A 14066-nucleotide genomic window follows, 5' to 3' on the forward strand; every position below is an offset into this window, starting at 1 on the left:
CCTTTACTTTCTATCCTTCAAGAAACTTGGTCAGGTCATTTGTTTTAACGATATCTTGGCTGATTTGTTTATGAATATTTATCTTCAAAACTAACATTGGGCATATTAATTAAGCATTTATGTTTCATAAAGTACTTTCATTTTTAAGCTCGGCTGTTTTCGGAGAAAACCATAGGTATTTGTCATAGCCAGCTCGTCGTGTCCATCGTGTCTTTCTGCCGTCCTGGGTCCGCCATGCTAAAACCTTAACATTGGCTTTAAAATTTAAAAGTACTTCCACCTACATTTTTGAAACTTCATATGTTGATGCACCTTGATGAGTTCTACACGCCACACCCATTTTTGGGTCACTAGGTCAGAGGTTAAGGTCACTGTGACCTATTAAAAAAATATTCTGAAAAGCTTGCATTATTCAAAACTGCAGCCGCAGCCGAGTGTCGGCATCCGTTATGCTCAGTTTGGGCCCATGGTCTCATTGTTGGGATACTAACACTGAATGGGTCAAGGTCTTCCCCAGATACTACTTCCCCGTACCCCGGGTACTTTGAAATATACTTCACCGTACACCAATTTTCAAATGATACTTTTGGGCACCCCGATATACTTACAGGTACCCCATCTTTCCGAATAAAAAAAATTGTACCAAAATAAATAGTTTGTACCAAATTTTTTTTCATAACCAATTGTTTTAGTGCACACATTTTTTTTGGAACCAAAATTTTGTACCCAATTTTGTTTTCCTACCCACATTTTTTATTACCCACAATTTTCATACCCACATTTTTTTTCGTACCCAAAATATTTTTGGCATAAATTGTTCGTACCCAAAATGTTCGTACCCACAATTTTTTCTGTACACATATTTTTCTTACCAAATTTTATTATGCCCCCATTCGAAGAAGAGGGGGTATATTGCTTTGCTCATGTCGGTCGGTCGGTAGGTCGGTCGGTCGGTCGGTCGGTCCGTCCACCAGGTGGTTGTCAGATGATAACTCAAGAACGCTTGGGCCTAGGATCATGAAACTTCATAGGTACATTGATCATGACTTTCAGATGACCCCTATTGATTTTGAGGTCACTAGGTCAAAGGTCAAGGTCACGGTGACCTGAAATAGTAAAATGGTTTCCGGATGATAACTCAAGAACGCATACGCCTAGGATCATGAAACTTCATGGGTAGATTGATCATGACTCGCAGATGACCCCTATTGATTCTGAGGTCACTAGGTCAAAGGTCAAGGTCACGGTGACCCGAAATAGTAAAATGGTTTCCGGATGATAACTCAAGAACGCATACGCCTAGGATCATGAAACTTCATGGGTAGATTGATCATGACTCGCAGATGACCCCTATTGATTTTTAGGTCACACGGTCAAGATCACGGTGACCGGATATAGTAAAATGATTTTCGGATGATAACTCAAGAACGCATATGCCTAGGATCATGAAATTTTATAGGTAGATTGATCATGACTTGCAGATGACCCCTATCGATTTTCAGGTCACTAGGTCAAAGGTCAAGGTCACGGTGACTCGAAATAGTAAAATGATTTTCGAATGATAACTCAAGAACGCATATGCCTAGGATCATGAAACTTTATAGGTAGATTGATCATGACTCGCAGATGACCCCTATTGATTTTTAGGTCACAAGGTCAAGGTCACGGTGACCCGATATAGTAAAATGATTTTCGGATGATAACTCAAGAACACTTTTGCCTAGGATCATGACACTTCATAGGTACATTGATCATGACTTGCAGATGACCCCTATTGATTTTCAGGTCACTAGGTCAAAGGTCAAGGTCACAGTGACAAAAGTCGTATTCACACAATGGCTGCCAGTACAACGGACAGCCCATATGGGGGGCATGCATGTTTTACAAACAGCCCTTGTTTCCTACCCAATTTGTTTTGGAAAAAATTTTTAGAACCCAAAATTTTTGTACCCACATTTTTTCGTATGGAATGAGTGATATATTGGACGTCATCTATTGATGACATTCAATTGAAAGAATGATAATGGTGACAAAAATTCGTTAAGCTCCTGGTTACAGCCATGATTTGACGACTCATTGGAAACTGGCCGATAACTTTTGCTGAAAATTGACATGTATATGGACCAGAACGCTATCTACATGATGGCATATTCGTCATTTCTGGGAAAACTAGTTTTTGATAAAATGATGTGTTTTTGCGCAATCGCCATAAACACTGGCTTGGCCGGAAGTACATGTACATGTAGCGTTAATAGCATCCCCAAGACAATTCACCCCCAAGAGACAATTCACGCGCTAGGTAATTTTAAATTTGATTTTAATGTTTCTGGTAACAAAATGTTTTCGTACGCAAGTTTTTTTCGTACCCATTTTTTTCGTACCAAAATGTTTTTCGTACCCAAATGTTTATCGTACTCAAATGTGTTCGTACCCAAATTTTTTTCCTTACCCATTTTTTTTCGTTCCAAATTTTTTTTTGTACCCAAGTTTTTTCGTACCCAATTCTTTTTTTCATACCCAATTTTTTTTCGTACCAATTTTTTTTTCGTACCCAATATTTTTTCGTACCCAATTTTTGTTTCGTACCCAAATTTTTTCTTCCCCAAATTTTTATTCGTACCCTTTTTTGTCTGGTACCCAAATTTTTTCGTATCCTAATTTTTTTGTTCCCTATATTTTTTCGTACTCTAATTTGTTTTCAGAACAGAATTTGTTTTTTCCTACCCACATTTTTTTCGGACGCATTTGTTTGTACCAAAATCTTTCGTACCCATTTGTACATACTCAATTATTTTTCGTACCCAATTTTTTTCGTACTTAATTTTTTATTTGTACCCATTTTTTTCGTACCTAAATAGTTTTTCGTACCCTTATTTTGTTTGTACTCTTTCTTTCGTACTCAAATTTGTTTTCGCACCCAAATTTTTTTTTTTTGTACCCACATATTTTTCGGTAACAATTTTTTTAAAAGAAATAATCGATTTTCAATTTGATTTGATCTCTCCACTCATTCCATCCGGCGAAACCCTTAAGGTGTCGCAACTCTAGTATATATCATATAAAAAGTCTATAAAGCATCATATAAAAATCATATCCGCTTATTAAAACGTGAAAATAATTACAGTAGCCTAAATCTAGGTTTCCACGCTAAGCAAATGTACATATAGGTGTATATCTTTGCACTCAATCCGCCGCATACATAAGCGGCGGATTTATGCCGCAAAAGTACGCGAGGTTAATACAGACTCGGCGTTGTTGTGCGGATCGGTGCCGTGTGCCTCGGCGATACGTCGCATGAACACAAAGCCGCCGCCTAGTACTAACATTTTGGCCGTGGTGTGACCAAGGATTATGTTTGTTCCGCATTGGCTGTACTGTAGGGGTGTTGAATTGCTATGCCCTTCCTGTCCAACTTAGGAATTTGTTTGCTGGGCAAGTGCTATTTGTCATCAGAATTGTCAGCAGACAGCAAAAAATGTAAGGGTCATCAACTTCAATGATTGTAGTAATAAATACTTGCAAAATTTCAAAAAAAAGCATTACTGAAACATTCTTCTTTTTAGCTTACCTGAGCACAACGTGCTCATTGTGAGCTTTTGTGATCGCCTTTAGTCCGTCGTCCGTTGTCTGTTGTGCGACGTGAACATTTTAACTCTCTAGAGGCCACATTTTTTGTTCAATCTTAATAAAATTTGGTCAGAAGATTGGTCTCAATGATATCTTGAATGAGTTCGAAAATGGTTACATTTGCTTGAGAAACATGGCTGCCAAGGGGCGGGGCATTTTTCCTTATATGGCTATATATGGCTATAATGAAATCTTGTTAACACTCTAGAGGCCACATTTATTGTCTGATCTTAATGAAACTCGGTCAGATGATTTATCCTGATAATAACTTGGACAAGATAAAAATGATGCAAATTGGTTGAAAAGCATGGCTACCACGGGGGCGGGGCATTTTTCCTTACATGGCTATTATATGGCTATAGTGAAACCTTGTTAACACTCTACAGGTCACATTTATTTTCCGATCATCTTGAAACTTGGTTAGAAGATTTGTCCCAATAATATCTTGGATGAGTTCAAAAATGGTTTTGGTTGCTTTAAAAACATGGCCACCAGGGGCGGGGCATTTTTCCTTATATGGCTATATATGGTTATAGTAAAACCTTGGTAACACTCTAGAGGACACATTTATGGTCCAATTTTCATGAAATTTGGTCAGAAGATTGGTCTCAATCATATTTTGTATGAATTCGAAAATAATTATGTTTGCTTGAAAAACATGGCTTCCAAGGGACGGGGCATTTTTCTTTATATGGCTATAGTAAAATCTTGTTAACACTCTAGAGGCCACATTTACTGTCCGATCTTCATGACACTTGGTCAGAAGATTCATCCCAATAATATCTTGGATGAGTTCAAAAATGATGCCGGTTGGTTGAAAAAACATGGCTGCCAGGGGGCGGGGCATTTTTAACCAGGTTTTCCGAAGGAAAAAACTGGTTATTAGATTGGCGAATGCGGGCGGGCTGGTTGGTGGGCTGGCGGAATAAGCTTGTCCGGGCCATAACTATGTCGTTCATTGTCAGATTTTAAAATCATTTGGCACATTTGTTCACCATCATTGGACGGTGTGTCGCGCGAAATAATTACGTCGATATCTCCAAGGTCAAGGTCACACTTTGAGTTCAAAGGTCAAAAATGGCCATAAATGAGCTTGTCCGAGCCATAACTATGTCGTTCATCGTCAGATTTTAAAATCATTTGGCACATTTGTTCACCATCATTGGACGGTGTGTCGCGCGAAATAATTACGTCGATATCTCCAAGGTCAAGGTCACACTTTGAGTTCAAAGGTAAAAAATGGCCATAAATGAGCTTGTCCTGGCCATAACTATGTCATTCATTGTGAGATTTTAAAATCATTTGGCACATTTGTTCACCATCATGGGACGGTGTGTCCCACGAAAGAATCACGTCAATATCTCCAATGTCAAGGTCGCCACGACTAAAAATAGATTTAAAAAAAAAAAAAATTACAAAGGGGGTTAATTTTTGTTGGTCATTTCAAAAGTTCAGTTTGAGTTTTCTCCCTTTATCAGATTTTTTTTTCACAATGAAAACCTGGTTTTGTGACAATTTTGTCCCTTGTTCCTTATACAGGCTATAGTAAAACTTGTTAACACTCTAGAGGCCACATTTATTTTCTGATCTTCATGAAACTTGGTCAGGAGATTTGTCCGAATAATATCTTGATATCTCAGGTGAGCGACTCTGGACCTTTCAGGCCCTCTTGTTTATGACTAAGCCATTACATTGATTACCACGCTTAAATTTAAATTCGACAATCCAACATAATCAAATTTAATGGAGTAAACATGATATTTCAATTAACATAAAATAGCTCTAGTCATTTTTAGTTGTACGCTTGCGAACAACTAAGGTTAATACTATATTTTTCAAGCCAGTTTCGTTATGTACAATAAACCTGATCACTGCCACATCCCCGCTGAGAAAGAGTTGTATAATTTATGCCAGAGGTTTCAGTTCTTCAACTGTTATTGACACATAATGTGTTAAATGGAATATTTTTGAACGGAGCATACATAGTAAAAAATCAATAAACCATTTTTTATTTATACGTGGAACGGAAGAGAATGTTTATGAATGATTAAAATAGCTATATTCATTTTTTGCTGCGTCTTAATTACGTGTTTTTTTTTGCGAAGCACAGGTTATTCAAAATCTGAGGCTATTAATAGATATAGGAAACTAAAAGTACTGCTGAGTATAGTGGAATATCGAGTGTACAATACACTATCACGCGTCTGTTGCGTAACCTCGTTGGTAGTGCTTGCTAGTACAGCAGGGTTAAATTTGATATGTCTGGGAAACGATCTTTTGTTCTCGACAGGTAGCGGCAATCTCTCTCGTGTATTCTCAATTGCAAGGGTGATGATAACGCAATAGTATAAGGTTAAGTTTGCTTATATTAATAGTTCTCCATTTATAACATTTTGAACATGAATTCACCAATAACTACAGGTATACCAAGGACAAAAATGCTTTATCATCGCTTAAACCAAATATAAAAAAACAACTATTAAAACAAGAAATATCTTTTAAAAATATATTCGGCATAAATGCTGTCTATAAAATAAAGTTTGAAATTTTTGTTTCTGAAAAATTAAATTGAAAGCAAAAGTTGAACTATTGTGGGGATTTTTCACTTGTTAGTCGCATATTCACTGTATGAAATGTGTGTTATTATGTGTAGTAAAACCACACATTAGTAGAAGTAGATAAAAATGATACTGCAGGAATTCACATCATAAATGTACATGTATGTGTCCTCATATGGCTTGTTTATGCCCCCGGTAGGGTGGCATATAGCAGTTGAACTGTCCGTCCGCCCGTCTGTCTGTCTGTCCGAAAACTTTAACATTGCCCATAACTTTTGCAATATTGAAGATAGCAACCTGATATTTGGCATGCATATGTATCTCATGGAGCTGCTCATTTTGAGTGGTGAAAGATCAATGTCATCCTTCAAGGTCAAAAGTCAAATATATGGCTTCAAAGCGGCGCAGTAGTGGGCATTGTGTTTCTGACTGTGAAACACATCTCTTGTTTTAGTTTATTTCTTCACCATCGAAATATATTGTATGATTATATTTGACTAACACACATTTTTCTTTCGACACCTTTGAATCACAATTTCATTGCCACGTCATGTAAAAATGGGTCTTATTTGATTTTCATCTAGCGTTGCTCAAGCCCAACCTGTGCATTTGCACAGTCTGGTCAGAGGCGTTGCTGTCTGCTATAAAATCACTTAAGGTGTTATGGTCTCATTATGTATCTCCTGACCTGACTGAGAGATGCACAGGCTGGGTGGGTTATAGATATGATGGGTGCATATGGCATTAGACCCTTTTTCGCATGAAGTGGGTCTTTAAAAATATCATTGCAAAGTGTAAATAGCACATTTTAGCATAATGCTTTTCGAAACAAAATGAATTCCAAAAAGCAAATATAGCAAACTGGCAAATAAGGGTAGCCTATCCAGGCGTTCAGGAACGATTTCCAGACATTCTGACCGAGTACGGCAAACATTTGTGGTTAGATAATTGAAAGTTTTCCTCTCATCCTGACACTATGATTTCGGTAGTGTTTGTTTTTTATCATATTGAGAGAAAAACTGTGTTTATTGATTGTCAATTATGTCTTCCCCTGACGATTTAATTAGTGACTGAGTACAGACACTGAAATCTGCGAAATGGATTTTAAGGCGTAAATTTAAATGGGCCACAATTTGCGCTGTTTGAACATGCAGAGAGTAGTCTGGAATTCCTTACACTGAACAGTGCTTCATCCTTTACGCTATGCACATACGAAATGATGTAGCGAATATTCCATATTCGAATATAGTCATTCGTGTCTGCTGGTGTTATGTAAAGGTCAAGTTGGTAAAACAGTTACGCCGAAAAAACACATTATTGTTCTAGACTGATGTTATGGTCATTGACTGGTTGACACCATGTGAACTGCTAGGGTAACAAGTAATATATCAACAACAAAGTACGGGTCAACAGGGCTGCCTGATTCTTGAGTTAAACGTATTGCTCGCAGATTTCTTTAATATTTTCATTAATTTTCTTATTTGATATTTTTAAATGTGTATATGTTGTCAAAAATCAAAAGTTTTGTACATGGAATTTCCATCATGAAATAATATCTTTAGTGTGATAGGTATTTGATATTCCAACTATATTCATTTAATATGATGGTGAGTGCAAAATTTCTTTTACGTTTGGTTATCATTGTACTATTTTCGTCTTATCCAGAAGTTGACATCACAAGCACCCGTACAAGCACTTGTCATATGTATTGATCGAGAGACGTTTTCATCAAATGTGTACCCCTGTGTTGATCGAGAGACGTGGACATCACAAGCTTACCCTGTGCGGATCAAGAAATGTTGACAAATGAAAATTACTGTTTTGATCAAGAGATGATGTCAAATGCAAATCCCTGTGTTGATCAAGAGATGTTGACACATGCAAATCCCAATGTTGATCGAGATATGTTGACAAATGGAAACCCCTGTGACGATCGAGAGATATTGGTATCACTTGGCAGCTACTGTAAAAGTCCAGGCATGTTAACATCATATGACAGTTGTTTTAGCAAAGATGAGGGAAAGTTCTGGTGCGACACCTGCGGGCACGGTCTGGCGGACCTGGGTAGCCTGTCACAACATATTTCAGAGCACATTGTTGATTCCATGGCGAACACAAATGACTCCCATGTCAGCCACACTTCTCATACAGGCCTTTTGATTGACCAGAAACCTATTACAGATGACGATGTCAAGATAGAAATTGGGGACACACGCCTAGGTATGTTGAACCTCTGTTCGCATATTGTTTGCACAATCAACAACTGCAGGCTGTCAACTGATTCTTATGAGCCGTTTTTTTTATTTTCGAATGTTATTAACTTATTATGCTCCCCTAAAATTTATGTAGGGGGAGCATATAGTTGCCGTTTCGTCTGTCCATGTGTGCATCTGTCTGTCTGTCTGTCCGTACGTGCACAATTTTCGTCCGGGCTATTTTTCAGCAACTAATGACCGGAATTGAATGAAACTTTATGGGAAGCTTCACTACCAATAGGAGATGTGCATATTATCAGCGGGTTCTGGTCGTTTGATTTTTCACAGAGTTATGGCCCTTTGAAAATTTTCTTTAAATAAATTATTGTCCCCACAACTACTGTGCCCTCAAGACGTTTCCTTTTATCTGAATATACAGTGCAATATTGTGACAAAAAAACCTTTGGGGAGAATCACCCGTCTCCGACGGTTTCTTGTTTCCTTTATTTTGGGCAAAATAGGCCTTACACGCAACTGATATTCATTTTATTAACTTCTTGATTTATTTTTTTTACGATAACATGTATTGTGTTCCATATACTCCTATAAAATTCAAATTTTATTTTCCTTTTAATGATTGTCTTGGTAGGATTTTTGTAAAGAAAAACATATTGAGCATATAAGAATAGTTTTCATTAAACAAGAAACAAAACAACGTATCAGTTAAGATTATACTTCAATATCATGCGTATAAATTCTTTTTAAGTATTTTTTTAAGTTTGTCTAAATTATTGATACTTGTCGAAGGTTTTAAGTGAAAATATTCCAGTTTTGTATCAATTGTTTTATGTAAGTTTTGTCATATTTTAACAAGTATTATTATGTCAACCAATTCATCAGGGTTTCCTTAGGAATGTACTGGTTGAGAAATGAAAATGACTTCCATTTTTGGCAAAACTGTCTGCCTCAGTTGTATGCTATGGAAATATACAAACTATTTGTACATTTCACTTTGACCTTGCCTGTCATTGCAATATTTAATAAAAAGGATTGTTAATATTTTACCTTCATAGAGATTACATTCTGTTAATTACATGTTTGTTGTTTTAAGGTACTCCAGACATCTATCAGATTGCTGAGAGTCAATATACATGTACATGCTCCGTATGCGGGGAAGTGTTCTTAGAGATGCAGGAGTTTAAAAGACACCAACATGTCCACAGTGGAGCCGGCACAAGTTCTCCCAATGGAAGCTCTCCACAAGTCAAACAGGAAATGATGAAAAGTGAACGGGGCCATAAGTCCAAGGTATGCTACAGTGGATTTATTGTGTCAAGCAATCTGACTGAGCCTATACGGATTCACAGAAGCAATCGACGGCATCACTGCAGTGTTTGTGAAAAGGGCTTTTTGCATGGCTCTGATCTCATTGAGCATATGAGGATTCACTCGGGAGAGTGGCCACTCAGTTGCAACGTGTGCGAAAAGGGATTTGTCACCAGATCGCAACTCACCCAGCATATTAGGATTCACACGGGTGAGCTGCCACACAGTTGCAGTGTTTGTGGGAAGGGATTTGTCTCCAGATCTAATCTCACTGAGCACATCAGGATTCACATGAGAGAGCAGGCCACACAGTTGCAGTGTTTGTGGAAAGGGATTTGTCTCCAATTCTAACCTCACTAAGCATATGAGGATTCACATGGGAGAGCGGTCTTACAATTGCAGTGTTTGTGGGAAGGACTTTGCCACCAGATGGCAACTCACCCAGCATATTAGTACTCATACGGGTGAGCTGCCACACAGTTGTAGTGTTTGCGGAAAGGGATTTGTCTCCAGTTCTAACCTCACTAATCATATGAGGATTCACACCGGAGAGCGGTCTCACAATTGCAATGTTTGTGGGAAGGACTTTGCCACCAGATGGCAACTCAGCTTGCATATGAGGATTCACTCGGGAGAGCGGCCACACAGTTGCAGTGTATGTGGAAAGGGATTTTCCGACAGTTCTAATTTCACAAGGCATATGAGGATTCACACGGGAGAGCGGTCTCACAATTGCAGTGTTTGTGGGAAGGACTTTTCCACCAGATGTCAACTCACATTGCATATGAGGATTCACACAGGAGAGCGGCCACACAGTTGCAGTGTTTGTGGAAAGGGATTTGTCTCCAATTCTCATCTCAGAAAGCATATGAGAATTCACTCGGGAGAGCAGCCACACAGTTGCAGTGTATGTGGAAAGGGGTTTGCCGACAGTTCTAATCTCACAAGGCATATGAGTATTCACTCGGGAGAGCGGCCAAAAAGTTGCGGTGTATGTGGAAAGAGATTTGCCAATAGTTCCTATATCACTGATCATATGCGGATTCATACGGGGGTGCGGTCACATAGTTGCAGTGTTTGTGGAAAGGGATTTGTCTCCAGCTTTAAACTCACAAGGCATATGAGGATTCACACAGGTGAGTTGCCACACAGTTGCAGTGTATGTGGAAAGGGATTTGCCGACAGTTCTAATCTCACAAGGCATATGAGGATTCACACGGGAGAGCGGTCTCACAATTGCAGTGTTTGTGGGAAGGACTTTTCCACCAGATGGCAACTCACCTTGCATATGAGTATTCACACGGGAGAGCGGCCACACAGTTGCAGTGTTTGTGGAAAGGGATTTGCCGCCAGATGTCAACTCGCATTGCATATGAGGATTCACACGGGAGAGCAGCAACACAGTTGCAGTGTTTGTGGAAAGGGATTTGTCTCCAATTCTCATCTCAGAAGGCATATGAGAATTCACTCGGGAGAGCGGCCACACAGTTGCAGTGTATGTGGAAAGGGATTTGTCGACAGTTATAATCTCACAAGGCATATGAGGATTCACTAGGGAGAGCGGCCAAAAGTTGCGGTTGTGGAAAGAGATTTGTCAATAGTTCCTATATCACTGATCATATGCGGATTCATACGGGGTGCGGTCACATAGTTGCAGTGTTTGTGGAAAGGGATTTGTCTCCAGCTTTGAACTCACAAGGCATATGGGGATTCACAAAGGTGAGTTGCAACACATTTGCCATGTTTGTGGAAATGGATTTGTTTCCAGAACTCAACTCAATGAGCATATGAGAATTCACGCGGGAGAGCGGCCACACATTTGCAGTGTTTGTGGGAAGGGATTTGTCACCAGTTCACATCTTACTCGGCATATGCGGATTCACACGGGAGAGTGGCCACACAATTGCACTTTTTGTGGGAAGGGATTTGTCACAAGGTCTCACCTCACAAAGCATATGAGGATTCACTCGGGATAACGGTCCCACATTTGCAGCATGTGTGGAAATGACTTTGCTACTGCCAATGTTTCAATTGGTATATTGGGATTAACTCCGGATAACGGCTACACATTTGCAGCTTGTGTTGAAAAGACTTTCGCTACTGCCAATGTTTCAATAGGCATATAAGTATTCACTCTGGAGAGAAGCCACACAGTTGAAGCCTAAGTGAAAAGGGATTTGTTTGCAGATCTCAACTCACTAAGCATAATTATGAGGATTCACACAGGAGATGATCCACACATTTGCATCTTGTGTTTAAAGGAGATAGGTACACTAATCTTAATTATTACCTATTAATTATTACCATAGATGTAATGATTGTTATGTATATCAAAGGATTTGCGCTGATCCATGCACACAGTTGATTTGGCGGAGAATATCAATTCAACGAATATGAATTTGCCTGTTTGAAGAGCATTCGACTGCAGCTCAGTATTCATATGGCGAGTAACGGTAGAGAGCGGATACACTTTTTGCGGTGTTTGCGGAAAGGGATTCGTCTCCAGCACCCACCTCAGTCTTCTTTTAAGGATGAACACGACTGCTTACTTGACTGGATGTCTTGAGTAATGTTTGTGATGTATATGTCATTCATACTGAGACGATTGAAAGTGCAAAAAAACGTACCCCTAGTCTGCATCTTAGTATAGCATGAACTACATTTGTGTCTTCTAACTTAACATTTGTACATGTGTATTGTTAAGTAAAGAAATGTACGTCTCACGACACTTTTTAATCACATTTATTTGAGTTATTTTATAATGTCAAACGTTTTTAAGGATCGTGAAAAATCTAACAACATATAAACATAAGAAGCTCATATCGTTTGTATTTGTATATAAAATTTTGTAAACTATCGCTGCCACAGTATGTATAGGATTACAAAAAAAATGTAAGAAGAGCTAACTCTGAATAAAATAAAGCATATTGCTTCTCTTTTATGTATATGCCATTGGGCAGTTATTATTAACTGACTTATAATTTGCTAAGGGACTATTTTGCTCCAGTGAGATAACAACACATTTGATGATTTATGTCGGATATTAGAACTTAAAAAATGCTGCAAAGAATGTTTTACCTGTTTAAACCTCCTCGTTTTTGTCTCTTAACTTTCCTATATTTTCCTACGGTTTTTTTTTACATAAAAGTTAATAATTGTGTTCTTTTTCTAACAAACAAAGTACTGTACAGCATGAAGCTTTTGTACATTCTCATAGTCCTGTTAGTGCTCATAATGAAACTTTCTCCGAATATGTGTTCTTATAATATCTCCACCGAGTAGGAAACTTGTTCTGTCTGTTTAAAACGAGGCTGCCATGGTGCAGAAAGGTTTTCCTTATATATCTCTAGTGAAACCTTGTGAACATTTAAGAAGTCGTATTTACTGCTCAGTCAATGTATAGCGTACATTTTACTTAGAACGTTCATATTGATCTTATGAGTTCGGTGCCGTAAGAAAAGGGTTCAGTTTCATCAGATTTGATGGAGATGGGCTTGCTATTTTTTCTTATATGAGACAATACAAGCTCAAAACAGTTCAGTTTTTTGGGACTCAGAGAAGCGCCGTTGGGGCATTTGTTCCACTTGTTAAGAATATCAATATTTTATGAACTTTTCTTCTGTGTCAGTAAACACTTCGATACGAAAAAATGTGGTATACTGGAATCATCTTGAGACATTGAACAAAATAGGGGACACAAAGCTAGGTATGCGTAACCTTTGTTCATAAATTGTTCGCACAAACAACACTTGCAGGCTGTAAACTGATCCCTAGTTTTGATATGTTTTGAATATATTTCCTTAATGTTTGCCAAAAATGCCATAAATGCAACTGCTATTACATGTTATAAAATTCTGTACTTTTACTTTTGTATATACAAGTTTTCGTCATCGCTGTGTCCCCATCAAATTCATAGTACAATTTATTTTAATGGGTTCTAGTTTAAGAAGGCACGTTGCCGGATGAGTAAGAAATATATATTTAGGATTGTTAGATTTGTTTTCATAAAAGCGAAAACCTCGCAACGTATTGATAAGATTATGCTTAAAAATCATGCGTACAAATTCGTTGTGACCGGTCTTTGTCCGTCGTACGTCCGTCCGTCTGTTTATTTATTGTATGATCTTCATGAAACTTGGTTAGAAGCTTCGTCCCAATGAAATCTCGGTCGAGTTCGAAACTGGGTCGTGCCGGGTCAAAAACTAGGTCACTAAGTCAAAAAAAGAAAATACTTGTAAACACTGTAGAAGTCACATTTCATTCCCAATCTTCATGTAACTTTGTCAAAATGTTTGTCTAAATGATGTGTTGGTTGAGTTCAAAAGTGGTTCCGGTCCGTTGAAAAACATGGCCGCCAGTG

General features: G+C 38.3%; 1 protein-coding gene across 3 annotated transcripts in view; it reads left to right on the forward strand.

The window, feature by feature from the left end:
* The window catches only part of LOC127835214 (zinc finger protein 345-like), a 46917-nt gene extending 35282 nt beyond the window's left edge, over window positions 1-11635 (forward strand). The window contains exons 2-3 of one of the 3 annotated variants that reach the window (XM_052361537.1): window positions 7851-8405; window positions 9492-11635. In XM_052361537.1, the coding sequence (XP_052217497.1) occupies window positions 10071-11261 (1191 nt within the window). In that variant the 5' untranslated portion in view covers window positions 7851-8405; window positions 9492-10070 and the 3' untranslated portion in view covers window positions 11262-11635. The remainder of the gene's footprint in view (window positions 1-7850; window positions 8406-9491) is intronic. The other 2 variants (XM_052361538.1, XM_052361539.1) reach the window with 2 other exon arrangements.
* The last annotated feature ends 2431 nt before the right edge of the window (window positions 11636-14066 follow it).

This window comes from Dreissena polymorpha, chromosome 6, assembly GCF_020536995.1.
Source record: "Dreissena polymorpha isolate Duluth1 chromosome 6, UMN_Dpol_1.0, whole genome shotgun sequence".
Lineage (NCBI taxonomy): Eukaryota > Metazoa > Mollusca > Bivalvia > Myida > Dreissenidae > Dreissena > Dreissena polymorpha.